This window comes from Lithobates pipiens, unplaced genomic scaffold (assembly GCF_037356315.1).
Source record: "Lithobates pipiens isolate NorthernLeopardFrog02 unplaced genomic scaffold, aLitPip1_a1.2 Scaffold_13, whole genome shotgun sequence".
NCBI classification, from domain to species: Eukaryota; Metazoa; Chordata; class Amphibia; order Anura; family Ranidae; genus Lithobates; species Lithobates pipiens.
The window spans coordinates 112,354,274-112,374,163 of NW_027507718.1; the positions used below are offsets into that span (position 1 = coordinate 112,354,274).

The 19,890-nt window shown below is 40.5% G+C and overlaps 1 protein-coding gene across 1 annotated transcript in view; it reads left to right on the top strand.

The window, feature by feature from the left end:
* The window catches only part of SLC49A3 (solute carrier family 49 member 3), a 56,232-nt gene extending 43,119 nt beyond the window's left edge, over window positions 1–13,113 (top strand). The window contains exons 8-10 of the mRNA XM_077475395.1: window positions 519–676; window positions 6,002–6,114; window positions 9,997–13,113. Of these exons, the coding sequence (XP_077331521.1) occupies window positions 519–676; window positions 6,002–6,114; window positions 9,997–10,145 (420 nt within the window). The 3' untranslated portion in view covers window positions 10,146–13,113. The remainder of the gene's footprint in view (window positions 1–518; window positions 677–6,001; window positions 6,115–9,996) is intronic.
* Window positions 13,114–19,890: the final 6,777 nt, after the last annotated feature.

Below are 19,890 nucleotides of genomic sequence, written 5' to 3' on the forward strand. Positions count from 1 at the left end.
TGAACACAGCAAACAAATAGTAAGGTAAGAATAACAAACATACAGTGATAACAGAAAAATGGAAAGCACCCTGGACAAATAGCAATGACCTAGTGCAAAAGTAAGTAGTAATAATATTATACAGGATTTATATAGCGCCAACGGTTTGGTAGGGCAGTATGGTATGAATGCAGGAGAGGTAAAAAATATTAATTCTTCGGAGGTTCCTTTGATTGCAGACTTAAAAATCAGGGAGACCTCTGGTGACAACTACAGGAAGCCATTGAAGCACAGTGCCTACAGTAGGTGAAACTGGGAAATAGCCAATTTATGGTAGTTTTGGTAGGAATGGGGAGATCACCACTCATTCACTTCAGAGCAGATGTATGTGACAAGTGAAAAAATAAAATGTGATCATTACAGAATGGAAGCCTACACACACACACACACACACACACACACGTGTGTTTAGAAAATGTAATATCTTGTTTCCAATATGCCTTGTGATTGTATCTGACTAGCGGTGTTTTTATACCTAGATATCAAATTTGAGGAACCAACCTGTTCTGTTGGCAATTATATCTTTTTGTCTGGGCTTTTTTTGTTTTGGACAATATCCAATTGCAATGGAGCTAGCGGTGGAGTGTTCCTACCCAGTTGGAGAAGGAAGTTCGACAGGTTTGGCCTTTATTTCTGGGTAAGTGACAGTAAGTGATTAGCTATACCACAGTGACATTCTTTACCTGTGTGTTAATGACTACTCAAAAGGAAAGAACAACCAATGTTTCATACTATATATAGGCTACAATATTTATGACATTATAAAAGTAACGTAAAAACTAACTAACTAAGTGGTTACAAAATGTATTGCTTCGACAGGTTACAGTGCCTTGAAAAAGTATTTGTACCCATTTAAATTTTCCACATTTTGTCATGTTACAACCAAAAATGTAAATGTCTTTTATTGCAATTTTTATGTGATAGACCGACACAATGTGGCAAATAATTGTGAAGTGGAAGGAAAACAATGAATGGTTTTCAACATTTTTTACCAATAAATATGTGAAAAGTGTGGCTTGTATTTGTATTCCGCCCCCTTAAGTCAATACTTTGTAGAACCACCTTTTGCTTCAATTACAGTTGCAAGTAATTTTAGGGATGTCTTTACCAGCTTTGCACATCTACAGAGTGACATTTTTACCCATTCTTCTCTGAAAAGTAGCTCAAGCTCTGTCAGATTAGATGGAAAGCATTTGTGAACAGCAATTTTCAAGTCTTGCCACAGATTCTCAATTGGATTTAGTTCTGGACTTTGACTGAGCCATTCTAACACATGAATATGCTTTCATCTAAACCATTCCATTGTAGCTCTGGCTGTACATTTTAGGTTTGTTGTCCTGCTGGAAGGGGAACCTCCACTCCAGTCTCAAGTCTTTTGCAGACGCTTACAGGTTTTCTCCTAAGATTGCCCTGTATTTGGCTCCATCCATCTTCCCATCAACTCTGACTAGCTCCCCTGTTCTTGCTGAAGAAAAGCATCCCTGCAACATGATGCTGTCACCACCATGTTTCACGGTGGGGGTGGTGTGTTCAGGGTGATGTGCAGTGTTAGTTTTCCACCACAAATAGTATTTTGCTTTTAGGCCAAAAAGTTAAATTTTGGTCTCATCTGACCAGAGCACCTTCTTCCACATGTTTACTGTGTCCCCCACATGGCTTCTTGCATACTGCAAACGGGACTTCTTATGGCTTTCTTCTTGCCACTCTTCCATAAAGGCCAGATTTTTGGAGTGCATGACTAATAGTTGTCCTGTGGACAGATTCTCCAACCTGAACTGTGGAATCTCTGCAGCTCCTCCAGAGTTACCATGGGACTCTTGGCTGCTTCTCTGATGAATGCTCTCTTTGCCCGGCCTGTCAGTTTAGGTGGATGTCCATGTCTTGGTAGGTTTGCATCTGATGATGGATTGAACAGTGCTCCATGAGATGTTCAAAGCTTGGGATATTTTTTTATAACCTAACCCTGCTTTAAACTTGTCCACAGCTTTATCCCGACCTGTCTGGTGTGTTCCTTGGCCTTCATGATGGTGTTTGTTCACTTAATTTCTCCAACAAACCTCTGAGGGCTTCACAGAACAGCTGTATTTATACTGAGATAAACTTATAGACCGGTGAACTATATTTACTAATTAGGTGACTTCTGAAGGCAATTGGTTCCACTAGATTTTAGCTAGGGGTATCAGAGTAAAGGGGTCTGAATACAAATGCATGCCACGCTTCACATATTTATTTGTAAAAAATGTTGAAAACTATTTAGTTGTAACATGACAAAATGTGGAAAATTTCAAGGGTTATGAATACTTTTTCGAGGCACTATAAATACTTGGTTACAACCCTACAGTGAGTTAGAATAAATTAGTTTGGTGCCTAAGGTGGCTAATGAGCACCAAAACCTTAGCTGTGCCACATCCTAGAGAATACACGTATTGAAGTTCAAGAAAGGAAAACAATGGACTTCATAGGCACATAAATAAAATTTTACAATTTATTGATCTACATTAAATTTATTTGTATACAATACAATGGTAGAAATAAAAAAAAAAATTTTTGGACACAAAGTGGGTCCCCTGGAGGATAAGGTATCATATATAATGCTTATAACAAACAAAGTATATCAACATATACCAATCCTCAAAATTATTGGAGTGTCACTGGTCCTCAAATGTTTTGTTCTACATGTTTCACGGATTGTTAGTAGCTTTTTCAGAAGCTTTACCGAATCAGCACCAACCCCATAACCAAACAGGCATCCCCCAGAAGGACCGCCAAATATATATATATATATATATATATATATATATATATATATATATATATATATATATATATATATATATATATATATATAATGTATATGTGTGGCCCGCAAAACCTGAGTTAAAGCTCTGTATCTTGTGCAAATAACGTAATATAGAATCCCATAGGACAGTAATTGCGCTGTAATTGTGGCACTGGATCTGGGTCGCACAAGCCCATCGGTAGAGTGGGCAGATAGTTGTTTCTTGCACAAAAAAACACCTGTAGACCCTCCATGTTCTGGCAATCCCAAAGGCCTCCGGTGTCGGGGAAAAGAGAGGTACGAAGGGAGGAGAATGACATAGGTAGACACGAGCAGTGCCCTCCTGTCTATGTCACAGAAATTCCAAGCAAATTGCATCTTAGTCATTGGGCAAATAACTTTTTTTTCATCATTTTGGAGGTAGCTACAAAATGTGCAGCTTCATTTAGCTCTTTCCTGGTTTTCCTTCTACCTATCACAGCATTCCTTCAGTGTTGCCTACAAATGTCTCCTCTCTGCTTCCTCTTTTTGTAGAGGTGCCCTCGAGTCTTTGTCCTCAGACACCTTCTTTTCTCTATTTAGTCCTTCTTCCTTGGTAACTTGATAACCTCCCATGGCTTCCAATACCATCTCTATATTATGGATGTCACACATTTCCTTAAACGAAATCTTTCTAAAACTGAGCTTATAATATTAGCCTACCTGTGCCCTCATCCCTGCCTTTTCATTCAAAATTAATAATGCAGCTATCAGTCCACCCCCTCATGCCAGGGTACAAGGTGTAGTCCTAAACTTTGAGCTGTCCTTTCAGCCCCAAATCCAGTCGCTGTATAATTATGTAGATTTCATGTCCGTAACATCTCCAAAATATGCCCCTACTTAACCAATTAAATCACCAAGCCAGTCATTCCCTCTTGCAATGACTTTTGCTGCTCCCTTTTCATAGACTGAAGGGGGGATAGCCTGTGTAGAGGTAGGTCTATCATGAATGCTACTTTGACTTATCTACTGTACCAACCACTCAGTGTTCGCCACCCCTCTCTGCCAATCCCTCCACTGGCTTCTGATCAATCAACAAATAAATATCAAAATACTAACAACAAAATACAAAGCCATTTACAACTCTGCCCCAAGCTACATCACCAGTCTTGACTTGTCTTAATATATCACCCAGACTTTACTCTCCACTCCTCCCCAAGGCCTACTACTGTCCAGCTCCTTTGTTCCCTTCTTACTTCCAGGACTTCTCAGCAGCTTCTCCCATACTGTATAACTCCCCACCTCAATTTGTCCAGCTATCTCCTCCTCATTAGGTAATCCCTGCAAACTCATCTCTTGGGTGGAAAAGGATAAGATTCCCCAAACTACTACTACTAGGTTAATATTGAACCTAGACATGAACTTTTGACATGGGCATGGACAGGTCTGGGCTATTCCTAGTCACTATGGTGACAGAGAAACTCTCTAGGAAACATTTTATTGAGTGCTTTTGTGGTGGAGAGGCAGGTGCTGAAATTCCAGAGCAATTGATGGATAAAGCCGGTACTGCATTAGAACATAACAGCTAAGGTGACCGTATTGGCAGCTGGAGACAGGTGAGCCAAGTCCTGCCTGTGTGTGAGAAGGGTGAACTTATCTCAGACTGTCTCCCCATAACATTGGCTGTCAGTCAGTGCTAGCTTTATCTAAAAATGCACTGCCGTTTCTGTGCCTGCCTCCGCACTGACTGTAGCTATATCAGAATGTGGGGGAAACCCCATGCCTAAATGTTGCTTCTCTTCTCAAGGCAAATTTTGTCAGCTTCAGTTCCATGGTTTTTCTGCATTGGGAGACAGGCACAGCTATCATAATGCAAGAACCCTGGGAAGATTTGTCACTTCCTCCTCATTGTTATTTATAGATTAAAGCTGTTCTAATGTTTGCTCCATATTTTTATTGTTAGATTAATGGTTAAAAAAAAGACTATTAAAATGACCAGTACAAATGTTTCCCATATAACCATGACCTAACTACATATCTTTCAGCTATCTACTATATATAGTAATATGTAGGTTGTGTAGTATTAGGGCCTAGGTTTTTTTAAAGATGACTCCTAGCTGTGGGTAAATTTGACCAGGACTGGGCTTATATGTCTGTTTATATCTTGGACTGAGGAAACATCTTTTATTGTCAGATCATTTGTAATCAACCAACTTTATCTCTCTTTATACTAGCAGCACTTATTGGGCAGTAACATAGATCAGTGGTGACCAACCAGTGGTCCTTGGACCACTGATGGTCCACAAGAAATTGTTGGTGGTCCCCAAGAGTTCTGCCGCAAATCAACATTGTTTGAGGGTGTTTACCTCCCATTGTTTCCAGTGTTCTTAATGCGCACTGATACCTGATGCCTCCTCTGTATTTCCGGCTTCTGTGAACTGAGTGATGGGAGTAGTGCAGAGAGTGGGAGGTAAAGGAGGGGACTTCCAATGGCAACACTGACCACAGACTGTGGGAGGGAGCACACAGCTGGAGCACATAGCTGGGTAAGGAGGTGAGATCTATTGATGAGTCTGATGAGTCTGTGTAAGGCAGCAGCGTGATGCCGTGTGTGTGTGTGGGGGGGGGGGGGGGGGGGTCAGAGAGCAGGAGCATTGTGTGTATAAGGCATGTCAATTTTTATTTGTGGTCCATGGAATTCAAAATTGTGAGTTTAAGGGTCCATGACATCTGAAAGGTTGGTGACCACTGACCTAGATTATATGTTTGATGACTGTCCTTTCTACTGCCTTATAGCTGGTTTACACCAGATGCAGTCCAATGCTTTTTTATTCTGCGTCAGAAACACATGGACGGTGTTAAATATGGATTTTAAATGGCCCTAGTTCACATCAGTGCAGTGTGTTCTGGTGCAATCAACATAAATAACATGTGTTGCAATTTTTGCTGTATAGAATGCAGCAAAATGCATTGAAAACACACTGGAATACACATAGCCTCAATTCAGCTAAGGAAAAGAGGGGAACAAATGCACTGGAATGCATCAAAAATGTGTATGCAGAAACATATTCAGAATGCAGAAACTGTGGTGTGAGCTGGCCCTTAAAAATAATTAAACTTCTTAATTTTACAGTAATTATATTTTTAGAGCAAATAGGAAAAACTGGTTTTACTAAATGGAAATTCTTGTTTTTGTATCCCAAGCCAGGTCCAGGGAATAATCTTCATGGTGCTGTTTCAGATGCTTGCCAAACCTTATGCTGCTCCTCCGCTGTCTTCCTGTGGTGTGAATCAAATTGAAATTTATGACTGGTCAAGTATGTTGTAACTTTTTTTTTTCTTGGCTTTCTAAGTACATTAGCTATGGGAGCCATACTGTTATGAGGACATAACAAACCCAATAAATCAATTTACTTTGAAGACTGTAGATCTTTAAACAGATATACTTCTTTAAGTGGAACTTAAAGAGGTGGTAAACCTCCAAAAAAAAAAAAAAAAATACTTACCTTAGAACGATGCCATGCAGTGCCGCCCACACTCCGTTCTCAGAATCAACATCTTGCACCGGAGTTACTTCTGGATTCGTGGGCTCCGGCGCTGTGATTGGCTGGAGCCGTGATGACGTCACTCCCACGTATGCGTACGAGGGCTGCCGGTCATGGCATGGGCCCTGAAAAAAATGACACCAACAGGCCGCTTCTTCAGTGCACACGTGCCAATGTCGTTGTTTAGGAGATATTTCCAGTCCCTACAAGTAAGCCTTAATATAGGCTTACCTGTAGGTACAAATGGTGTAACAGAGTTTAGTTTACAACCACTTCAGCCCCGGACCATTTTGCTGGTCAAAGACCAGACCACTTTTTGCGATACGGCACTGCGTCGCTTTAACTGACAATTGCGTGGTCATGCGACGTGGCTCCCAAACAAAATTGACGTCCTTTTTTTCCCACAAATAGTGCTTTCTTTTGGTGGTATTTGATCATCTCTTCGGTTTTTATTTTCTGCACTATAAACAAAAATAGAGCGACAATTTTGAAAAAACGCATTATTTTTTACTTTTTGTTATAATAAATATCCCCCAAAAATATATATAAAAACATTTTTTTCACTCAGTTTAGGCTGATACGTATTCTTTTACATATTTTTGGTAAAAAAAAACGCAATAAGCGATTGATTGGTTTGCGCAAAAGTTATAGCGTTTACAAAATAGGGGATAGTTTTATGGCATTTTTATTAATATTTTTTTTTTTACTAGTAATGGCGGCGATCAGCGTTTTTTTTTTTTTGAATTGTGACTGCAACATTATGGCGGACACATCGGACATTTTTGACACATTTTTGGGACCATTGTCATTTATACAGCAATCACTGCTATATAAATGCAGTGATTCCTGTGTAAATGACACTGGCAGTGAAGGGGTTAACCAGTGGGTGGCAGTGTAGGGGTTAAGTGTTCCTAGGGGTGTGTTACTAACTGTTGGGGGCTGGGCTTTAATTTAGTGAACACTGATCTCTGCTCCAATCACATGGAGCAGAGATCAGCGTCACTAGTTGCTAGGCAGAACAGGGAGATGCTGTTTACAACGGCATTTCCTCGTTCAGCCGCCCTGTGAGACGATTGCCCGTGCTATTCTGCCGACGTACATCGGCGTGCGCTGGTCGGGAACCAGTTAAGTCAGAAAATTAAGTCCTGCTAGATCACGTTACCCTGGCCCCTTTTGCAGGTATAGCTATTGTCAGGGGTTAGCTCAAAGGGGATCATCTTCCCTGGGAAAAGGGTAGTCCAGATGGCAGGTTTATTAAAATCTGATTTGTAGCCAGTTTTATTTTAAAAGGTTGCATGAAAATAACACAAATAAAAACCGAAAATGAGTCCTCTCCATCCAGGCACTAACTGAACATTGCAGATTCCTGATTCACAGGTGAAGGGCTTTTCCCAGTCGCCTACAAAATGCAGATAATGCAAACCTTTTCACTTACAAAGCAAACTTCACATAAGTAGCTCTCTCAGGGATTTGGCTTCCTGAGTCCCAGACCAAGAGAAATTCTTTGCTCCAGTCCTGCTTTATTTATACCACCTGTTGGTGGACACAAGTGGACCACAAAATCTGGTCCAGATCCAACCCTACCAAGGTGGCTGGTAAAACCCAGACCGGATACCACCTTAGTTCTCTGCAAATGAACGCATTCGAGGTGAAACAGAACGTCCATCAATTACCTCGCCTTTCATAATGTCACATTATATATGTAAACATTTAAAAATAAGTGCCGATACTGTTTAACCACTTACGGACCACCCGCCATTGTTTTACGTTGCTACTTTGAAGAGGAATAGCATTGTTATGGCAGCAGCTAGCTGCCATAACCCCAGTTTCTTCTTCTTCAGCGGGCAGTCCGCTTCAAGATAAAAGTGGTCTCTGCGGCAGATGTCAAAACGTCACTTCCGCCCATATCGCTTAAAGGGAAATTTTTTCTTTTTTTTCTTCTTTCAAATGACATAAAAAAAAAAAAAAAAATATATATATATATATATATATATATATATATATATATATATATATATATACACACACATATACACACACACACACACACACACATTTTTACTGCATTTTAGTGTAAATATGAGATCTGAGGTCTTTTTGACCCCAGATCTCATATTTAAGAGGTCCTGCCATGCATTTATTTATTTTTTATTTATTTTTACACTGTTCTTAAAAAAAAAAAAAATGTCACTTTTATTCCTATAAAAAACAAAAAAAAAACAAAGTTAAAATAAATAGGAAAAATAATTTAAAAAAATGTAAACATGCCCTGTCCCACCGAGCTTGTGTACAGAAGCGAGCGCATACGTGAGCAGCCCCTGCATATGAAAATGGTGTTCAAACCACACCTGTGAGGTATTGCCATGATTGGTAGAGCGAGAGCAATAATTCTAGCCCTAGATCTCCTCTGTAAGTCTAAAAATGCAACCTGTAGAATTTTTTATTAGGCGCTTATGGAGATTTTTAAGGGTAAAGTTTTGTTGCCATTCCATGAGCGGGCGCAATATTGAAGCATGACTTGTTGGGTATCAATTTACTCAGCATAACATTATCTTTCACAGTTTAAAAAGAAATGGGCTAACTGTACTGTTGTCTTATTTTTTAACTCAAAAAAGTGTATTTTTTCCAAAAAAAGTGCGCTTGTAAGACCGCTGCACAAATACGGTGTGACAAAGTATTGCAACGACCGCCATTTTATTCTCCAGGGTGTTAGAACCCCCAAACACACACACACACACATATATATCTATCAAAAAAAATAACTTTAACTTGTAAACACCAAATCTCAGAAAGAGGCTCGGTCCTTAAGTGGTTAAAATCCAGTAATATACGGACTCACTCTGCTCTGCACATGGTCTGTTGATCTCTATTTTTAGGTATTGTGCCCAATTTGTAGAGACCAAACTCCTGACAGCCTAAAGATTTACTGCTGCTCAGGGGCTCTGGGCTTCAGCAAAATGGCAGCCTCCAGCAAGAAGAAATGGGAACAACGCTGGAGGCAATTTACAGCATGCACCAATTTGGGTAGCATAATTATTAATGTGGAATGTATGTTCCTTGCTAAAGAACATTATTTTTATCAAGTTGTTGTGTACAGTACTACCCCTTACTAAGGCAGCTGAGTTTGCATTTAACATAATGCTGAAATACAGGCGAGTATAAAATACACAAACAATGCAGCTCTGTATTCACTAACATACCATTAAATGTATTTTTTAATGCAGCCAGTGTAAGTACCTGAATTTGACATGGTATCAGCCTCTTGCAGTCCCTGTACAGTAAGCTCAGACTAGGGGAGAGAGAAGCAGCAAAAGGAGCCAATAGGTTGTTTTGTAGTGTTTTTCTGAAGAGGGACATGCTGATAGGAGCAGAAAGCAGCATAACAGGTCTGCTTGTCCCTCACTGTCCATCTTCAGGGGCAAGAGCTAGTTGTGTTACCTGCAGCAAAGAAAGTTCAGGTCCCCTTCCAGAAATGGCTCAACTGTGTGGCAGAGCCTTTTAAATCTCAGGTCTGGTTGGACGGAACTACAGATTTTTTGGCAGGTAAGCAGCTTGTATTTCATCTGTGTATTTAGCTGTTTCAGTTCAGCTTTAAGTGAGATTATTTCAACTTCTTCAGTATTTAATTGTTGGTATGTCTTTCCTTTTAAACAGTTTCAACTTTAGTAATGGCTGGTCTATGTAGCATTGGAGCCTGCATTATAATCATCTTTTTTCATACGGACTACAAAAGATTAGCAGCAGAAGCAGACTGTGAAGAAAGGGCTATCAACATAAATGATGGTAATGAACCCCATACGTAATTTGGACTGCAAGATTACTAACTGAAAACCAAACAAATGGACAACTTAGTCCAGGGATAATCTGAATATGAACTTGGAGCCGGGGCAAAACGTCAATAGAGGCATTTTACACAAAATGAGACTTAATCACTGACATACATATTTTTTTTTTTTTTTTTTTTTACAAATAACGTGTCTATTGGAGAAGACTTCACAATGTACAAAGTAAAAGAATTGGTATTACATTCAGGCAAGTAATAAATCCAGAAAGTAAGAGAACCGGAAAAGAGAGTTATACTTGAATGGCATTTACAGAGAAATATAAAGTTTGTCTTCAGTGTACCGCGTGGACTTACGAAAAAGAAATGCAAAAACATAGGTGTGCGCAATAATTATGTACATTATAGGAGGCAGTCCCATATGAGGGTGTATACTAGACGACCTGAGGGTCTTCAGGCACATTATTACAAGTGGCTGCATTGCGTAACCAGGAGTCCCAGATTTTCCCATATTTGGCCGGGCAGCCCCTGTGAGCATATATTTCCTTTTTATAAAGTAAAACATTGTTAATAGCAGATATCCATTCCTGAAACGTCAGAGGTGACGCCCTTAACCATTTCCTCGCTATCAGCAGTCTAGCCGTAAATAGATTCCTGCAAGAAGGTAATGTGGAATTTATCTGAGTCTGGGTCAGGGAATACACCCAGCAAGCACTGCTTGGGGCATAGTGTCAGAGGGGATCCCATCTCATCATGAATGAATTTAACTATATGGGACCAGTAGTCTTGTATTACGGAGCATGACCAAATAAGGTGAAAAAAAAGTGCTGGAAGGACTGTCACATCTGGGACAGAGTGGGTTTTAGTCTGGTCTGTATTTAGCCAGACAGCCAGGTGTCATATATACTTTGTGGATGATCTATACTTGGGTTAGGCGGTCAGAGAGTTTAGTAGAGACTTTCCTATAGGCATCTAGTGTGTCCTCCCATTCCTCATCCCCCATCGCCCCCACATCCCTCGTCCATCTATTCTTGAGGGCGTAGGCCAATTTAGCCGCTGTGGGTCGCAGAAGGACATTGCAAAGCAACAAAATAAGCTTTGAGGGGTCCTGTCCCATAAAGATGTTGAGGGGGGCCAACAGGTTCTACGTTCAGGGTGTTATCTGGAAATTGGGTCTGTAGGGCGTGGCGGAGCTGGAGGAAATGGAAAAGCATGGAGTTGGGAAGGTTAAATTCGTCCTTGAGCTGTTGAAATGATTTCAGAGTGCCATCCTGATATAAGTCTGAGAGGTAAGTTACCCCCCCGGGAGATCCACAGGTTGTGATCGGGTATGGAAAGTAACTCCCTCAGGCCCGGGTTGTCCCACAATGGTGTATGTGAGTGTGTGGATGGTGTTTTTAAGCCTATGTCTCACCACTTCCCATAGTTTGCAATGATTGTGTAGTATTCCCCTACGACTTCCCAGTTTCCAGGAGTCAGTTGGGTCCCTGAATATTATTTGAAAGGGGTGTGTGTAGGTGCCTGCATGGAGGGAACAAATTAGGGCCATATAGCGATCTTTGTCGTGCTTGTCCAAATAATACAAGTGGGATAACTGTGCTGCTAAATAATAAAGATTAAAATCTGGTAAAGCCATGCTCCCTAGGTCTGTGGGATTTTTCAGTGTTTGCCACGACAATTTGTGTCGGCTTGTTCCCCACACAAACGAATTGAGGATAGCTTTGATGGACTTAAAGATTCTAAGGCAGTGATGGCGAACCTTGGCACCCCAGATGTTTTGGAACTACATTTCCCATGATGCTCAGCTACACTGCAGAGTGCATGAGTATCATGGGAAATGTAGTTCCAAAACATCTGGGGTGCCAAGGTTCGCTATCACTGTTCTAAGGGGTATGTAGATAGGGGCGTGCCATAATACATATAAGAATTGGGGGAGAAGAACCATTTTTATCAGGTTTATGCGGCCCATTATGCCCAGGGGTAGTTTAGCCCACGTTTATATTTTGGTTTTCAGTGTCGCAATCAGGGGTTCTATACTGAGTCTGACAAAATCTTCAGGGGAGCGGGTAATAATTATACCAAGGTATTTCATGAAGCTAACCCGGACAAGAGGGGGGGAGGCTTGGTTTGCTGTACGGGGACCTATGTCGATGGGAAGGATTAAGGATTAGTCCCAATTTACCTTTAAGCCCGAGTGGTTGCCGAATGCTTGTATTATGTCGTCAGTAGGGATTGGCCAGAGTCTGCAAGATATAGAAGACTGACATATATTTAAAAGCAGGATGAAGGTAACGGATAGTCATTTTAAATCGAGTTCTTAATTATGTTTTCTGATAGGATTGAAAATCGACTGCTTGTAATTCAGTCTATTCTTAAAATGGCAGATTATGTGCACAAAAGTACACCAAATTGTACTTTAAAAAGGGAGTTTGCCAAATGGTGAATGGTATACCATGTACATAGCTCTAAAGCCTCGTACACACAGATTGTTGGCCAACAAAACCGTGAAATTTTGTTCGAAAGGACATTGGCCCAAACTTGTCTTGCATACACACGGCCACACAATTGTTGCCCAACAATTACGAACGTAGTGACGTACTACGTTGGCTTTTCAGCTCTTTAGCGCCACCCTTTGGGCTCCTTCTGCTATTTTCATGTTAGTAGAAGTTTGGTGAGTGTTGATTTGCACTGTTTTTTTAGCGTTTTTCATTTAGCGCTTTTCAGTTTGCACTTTTCATTTCATGCTTTCGGATGTTCATCAACCAGACATGTTGCGGAATCGGAGAAGATAACGTGTTATTTATTATTGGCCTTGGAGTTATTGTTTTGACATAATTTTTTTGGTTTAATAATGATTTGATTTGGTATATTTTCTATATTTTTGAATGCATAGAATGCACTTTTTGGTCAAATTCTATTGGCAGATAGCATGTCTAATTTTATTTGTTTTCTTTTTTAAATGCACAATAAAAAAAATGTGGAGAATAATACTTGACTGTATGTTTTACTTCAAATGACAGTTTGGGGGTAGGCAGTTACATTTAAAAAAAATACAATGTAAAATTAGCAAGGGACACCAACATAGTTGTATCTTTGATCTTAAAAACTACGGGATAATGGTGTTGTGGTGACTTGTGCTTGCACAAATAAAAAATAATAATAATAATTTTGATATCACTAGAAAAAAAAAAGCCTTTGAAAATGTGTTTGCAATAACTCCATCAGTATCACCAGCAAAGCAACTTCATTATTATCCCATTAAAGAAGAAGAGAATGTGCGCTGCATTTGGAGATTTCATAATTTGCCACGTCACGTATGTTAATTCTCCATTACAAATGCTAGTTTACAAGACCGACCACTTCTGGCTCATCCTTCCGAGCATGTGTGTTTGTACTTTGGACTTTTTTCCGACGGACATGTATACACACTCTTGGAAAATCCGACAACACACATTTTGGCCGTGGAAAATTTGAGAACCTGCTATCCAACATTTGTTGGCTGAACTTCCGACAACAATTGTCCAATGGAGCATACACATGGTCGGATTTACCGACAACAGCCTGTCATCGAACATTTCCTGTCGGAAAGTCCGATCTTGTGTACGGGGCTTGAGTGCGCTGTTCAACTGGGAAAGGACATCAGGTTTATATAGTTCACTTTGCTCAAAAGGGGTTTATAAAAGTGATCTGTGGAGGTCAGAACTGTTCTTTACAGTGTCAACATGTGCAGTGACTATAACTGATCCAGACAAGTGGAATAACATGCGCAGAAGTTCTGCCTTTAAGCAAAACCCTGGAGAATAAAAAAAAAAAAAAAAAAACCTGCCCTTGCAGTGTGTCTTCCCTGCACTGCAAGCATCAAATGGTTGGTTTTATCTAGGGTACAATGAAAAGCAATTTTACTTACATCACCCCTAACTCCCCTGACAGCCAGCACTCTCCTCTTGATTCTGACAGCCCTGGGTTTTGGGTGGGCCCTTGGTGCTCTCACTTACATTGCAAGACTATAGAATAACTAGATGAATGTTCCTGATGGTATCAAAGTGCAACCACTGGACAGAGCACCTCAGAGAAGTGGCCTCAGTGGATTTATCGCATGGAGAGAAGGAGTCTATGGGAATGAGGGAGAACCCCACTGCAAGGGTAATTATTTAGTAATTATTGAGTTCAGCTTACAGCACTGATGTCCCTATACTGCACGCGATTTTCTAACCTCCTTACATAGCAGATTAGAGCTGCGTGGCTTGTTTGGTTAAACTGCACACTAGGGAGCATATTTACCAGTGAGTGTGAATAGCACCCCCCAAGCTATCTTGCACACGCCAGATCAGCAACCTCTTCACAGTAAAAAGTAAGTCTTTTAGAGACCATCTGCTGATTTGGAATGTGCAAACAGTTGACAGTGTGTCAGTAACCGCATGCATGCAGCAACTGAGACCTATACAGTAAAGATATGTATGGCACGAGAGTAGATCTGCTATAGCTGACCACAGTTGACAATATATGTGAGCTTTTTCTTCTTGGGTAGAGTTCCATTTTAATTGCAATAGAAGATGTCTTTATTGTCCAATGAAGGACATAGCATTTCATAATCATGACCTGTGGATTATACTGCCAATTGCGAGAGATTGTACACTATGCACAAAACAAACCAAAAAAACTAAGGCCACCTTGACTCAGGCTCTTTCTACTACTCTGTTCACCCACCTGAGAACCCTCTAAGAGCACCCAGGATGGGAATGCCTGAGACATAGAGCATGACCACACTAATCCTGCGCAGAGACACGAACTAAGAGGGCCACATGTTCCCTCATAGTTGGGTGACTGCAGCCTCAGCAGTTTTATGTTGACATTTTTTTCTTTTATTGTGTATGCACTACACCTACATTCTTGTTTTTGAATGAATCTACTACACGTTAAGGGCTCTCTCATCTTCTTTTTTTTTTTTTTTTTGGTGGAAAATCAGCTTTACCAGAAACCCCTGGCCAGCTCCTCAGGATCCTTTGCTCCACGTTCTACCACCACACCCCAGACCTTATCTTTAAGTGTTTGGGCCTGGTCTGCCACTTACTTACACCTTGTGAGTACCCCTCTCTTGGCTAGTATTTTTTATATAAAAAGGTACAGTCATTTCATTACTACCCCTTGCACTCTGTGTTACTTATTCCTGACCTTGGAACTTTGTGGTAAATACTATTGATCCCTGAACTTATTCCTGACCCCTGCACTCTGTGTTAAATACTACTGTCCTCAGAACTCTGCAGTACTTACTGCTGACCCCTGCACAATGCACTACATGCTAGTGACCTCTGAAATCTGAATTACTCCTGACTTTTGCATTCTGCGCTATATGCTTCTGACCTCTGAACTGAGTTACCATATTTTTTGGACTATAAGACGCACTTTTTTCCCCCAGAAATATGGGGGGAAATGTGCATGCGTCTTATGGTGCGAGTATACGATTGTCACCGCCCCCTGCGATCCGGAGTGTTTCGCTGCCTCGACCTTAGGAAAGGCCGCGGCTTTGGCCTAGCTCCGCAGCGGCGGCCGTCTTAGTGCACCCGTCAGTCTGTAAATGATGGAGCGATTACTTGTAAACAAACTGGCGTCATGATGATCCCGGTTCAGATCTGTACAGTGGAGGGGAGAGATCCCTCCATATCCTGCCAATACTCTGCAATACCTGGTGATACCCAATCACGTAGTGCGTAGTGGCCTGAGGGAGAAGTGCCAGCTGTCCCTTAGGGAGCCTGGCACCATAGAGGAAGAGAAACACAGGGCCGGTGACTCTGACAGGAGTGCAGGAGTGGCCTGAGGAAGAGGCAAAGGCAGGAGTTGGCTCTCAGGAACAATGGCCGGGGAGGAGTATAAGGATGGACCGAGGACAGGAGAAATAGGCAGGCCGCTGGGATAACATCAGGTAAGGCAATAGTCCCTCTGCATTTCTATGGTAATGGTCACTCTGCATTTCATGGGCACTGGAAAATATTTTAGTACACCATTTGGTTCAGAATATTTTTTTTTCTTGTTTTCAACCTCTAAAACCTAGGTGTGTCTTATGGTCAGGTGTGTCTTATGGAGCGAAAAATACGGTACTTACTCCTGACCCCTGCACTGGGACTTGCTTACCCCTAATCTCTGCACTGTGCTTTACATACTACTAACCTCTACACCCTGCTTTACTTACTACTGACCCCTAAACACTTCATACCTTTCTCCCTTTTGAGGCCTTGCTAGGTTTTCTCCCTAAAATAGAAAATTGTGTTGTGATCTTTGAGCTCTTCCATGTTCAGATTGGTCTCCGCCTCTCCAAGGATGTCAACTCTGATGTACAAGGACTGAGTACACCTGGGCCAGATCTCCCCCCCCCTAAACATTTCTCTGTCCTCGTTTCCTTTGCAATGGCACAGTGGTGTTGTGGTTAGCACTCTCACCTAGCAGTAATAAGGGTCACTGGTTCAAATCCCAACCACGACACTACCTGCCTGGAGTTTGCATGTTCTCCCTGTGCCTGCGTGGGTTTCCTCCCACAATCCAAAGACATGCAGCTAGGTTAATTGGCTTCTGTCCAAAATTGGCCTCAGTATATGAATGGGGACCTTGGATTGTGAGCTCTTTGAGGGCAGGGCCAATGTGAGTGTGCGTATGAGACTTTGTTGAGAAGTGGACAACCTCGTGAGACAGTGGGGTCCCCAGAAGGGGCAACCACTTCCTTCCCAGAACCAACTAACATGAGATTAAATGATCACTCTTGCGCCCTTTACTACCCTGTTGATGCACTGCTCCCATCCTGGTATTGGCCTTACTAGCTCAGAAATTTAAAGAGGTGAGCCAGGATCCTAGGATGCGACCTTACTTTTGCTGGCATAGACTTCAGCTTCAGAGCTTGTTTGTCTCAAATGCAAAAGGCCCCATTACTGCGCAACACTAGCCTGAATACAAGAAGGCTAGAGTCCTGCACCACTACTTTGTCTGTCTTTTGGTTAGGCATCCAGCTTCTGAGGCCACCCTATGTCACTTTGATGGCAAGTGTATTTTAGGTATGTTGCTGGACAAGACTTTACAGGGGACAGGAGCTCCACATCCTCTGAGGAGAACAATGGCAGACCTCACCTTTATCAGACTTTCCCTTTGATTCCTACTTCTACATAGGCTTCCTCCTTTCGAGTTGTTAGGGATGCTACTGGTGCAGGACCAAAAAAAGCCATGACGGATCCACTGTAATGAATCTGCTATCAAGCCTAATTTATCATAAATATTTACGCTCACAACTAGAATCCATAGTAGGAGAAATTTCTTGGTTCCTGTCATGGTTCCAAAGTTCACATCACACTTCTATGCGGAGGGATTGTGCATATTTTAGTTTCCCACATAGCTTTGGCATTTTTCTGCCTGAGGGTTGGATCTGTGTGAATGTTGGTTACCCAGATCTCTGTTTTTGGACTGCTTGGGTACATCTTATGGTTCATAAATATGATACACTGTGCCCCTCAACAGACGACATAGGAAATAGCATTATTTTATACTTACACTTACTTTTTTTTTTTTTTTAGCCCGCGATTGTCTCTTCCTTGCTTAATAAAAGAAATAAGGGAATATGGAGCTCTCTCAAATTTTAAAATAAACCCCATAAAAATAGTCATATTGAATATAGGAGTAGATAAAAGGAAGAGAAACTATGTTATTTCTTTTTTCTCCCATGTAAAGGGGAATTCTTGTTGTAATACTTAGGAATAAAAATTACAAATCCGGTCCAAGATCTATATCAAGCTAATTGATTTCATTTAATAATGGAATATAAAGAGCTAAGGAATATAAAAAAGGGACTAATCACATGGATAGGTAGAATTAATATATTGAAGATGGTGATCCTACCAAAAATTATTTACAAATTCCAAATGCTTCTGATTAGTATTCCAAAAAGTTTTTTGCGGTAATAAAAACACTTTTCTTAAAATTTATATGGCAAAATAAAAAATCAAGGGTAAATTATAACTTATTAATTAGGGGAAAAAAAGGGGCGGGATGGCACTGCCAGACACATATAGGTATTATATAGCAAGCACCTTAGCGAGACTGGTGGAATGGTTTAATAGTGGCACTATTAAGAAATGGGTAAAAATTTCCCAATTGATTCACAATTAAAAAAAAAAATATGGATTCCGCCAAAATATAGAATAGGAAGTAATAGAGCACATGATATAACTTTAACAACATTTAAATTATGGGATGCACTACATCGTAGGGAAAACTGGACATATAATTCTCCACTAATTCCACTGAAGGGGAATGGGAATATCTACAGATTCAACATTTTTTAAATTCTATCCCAGCACCAAAAAGGGATGAAAATGCACTAATGCCAATGGAAAAGCTTTGCAACGCAAAAAATATAGTAAAACATACTATATCCCAGGTATACGAAATTCTCACAGAATTAGATGGGCAGGGGGCTATACCCACTATAGTAAAATGGGAACAGGATATGGATATTAAATTGGATGAGACACCAATGATAAATGCTGTATATAACTATGCATCGGATATAAGGACCATAGAAGTAAATTATAATTGTCTGATAAGGTGGCATTTGACACCGGAAAGATTACATAGAATATATCCCTCCAAATCCTCACTGTTGGAGAGAATGTAAATTAGTTGGAACAACATTCCATATATGGTGGGAATGCCCAGAGATAAAACAATATTGGCTAAGTATATTAGATCATATAGAGACTATAACCGGGGATAGGATACCATATTGCCCTCGGGCCTGTTTATTCTATGGCCCAGAGAAAACTAAGAACTGATACAAAAACACCTTAGTACCATTTTTACGCGGCAAAAGCCCTCATCCCTAAAAAATGGTTGGAGACCAAAAAAACTACTATTGGAGAATGGATACAGAGAGTTGAGTTTATCAATAATATGGAATATCTAAGTAACGACAAAATGAATAGATATTGGGCAACATGGGAAAAGTGGTGAGTATTTAAAATGACAGAAATTTACCATCAGGCAATAATAGAAGTAACATAGAGTGGATTCAAAGAAGGTCAACAGAATGGCAGAATGGGGGGGGGGGGGGGGGGAGGGAAATAAATAAGAGTTATAGGACAAAAGCAGAATGTTTTAAGATGAAATGCATGTACTGTAATAAAATGATATAATAAAAATTTAAATAATAAAATTTATACTTACACTTACAGTCCCTTGCAAAAGTATTCACCCCCTTGGCTTTTTACCAATTTTGTTACATCCTTTAGTTCAATGTTTTTTTTAATCTGAATTATATGTGATAGATCAGAACACAATAGTCTATGTTGGTGAAGTAAAATTTGAAAAATATATACATAAAACTATTTTTCAGAAATAAAAAACTGATAATTGGCATGTGCGTATGTATTCACCTCCTTTGTTATGAAGCCCATAAAAAGCTCTGGTGCAACCAATTACCTTCAGAAGTCACATAATTACTGAAATGATGTCCACCTGGGTGCAATCTAAGTGCCACATGATCTGTCATTACATATACACACCTTTTTGAAAGGCTCCAGAGGCTGCAACACCTAAGCAAGACTCACCACTAACCAAACACTGCCATGAAGACCAAGGCACTCTCCAAACAAGTAAGAGACAATGTTGTTGAGAAGTACAAGTCAGGGTTAGGTTATAAAAAATATCCATATCTTTGATGATCCCTAGGAGCACCATCAAATCTATCATAACCAAATGGAAAGAACATGGCACAACAGCAAACCTGCCAA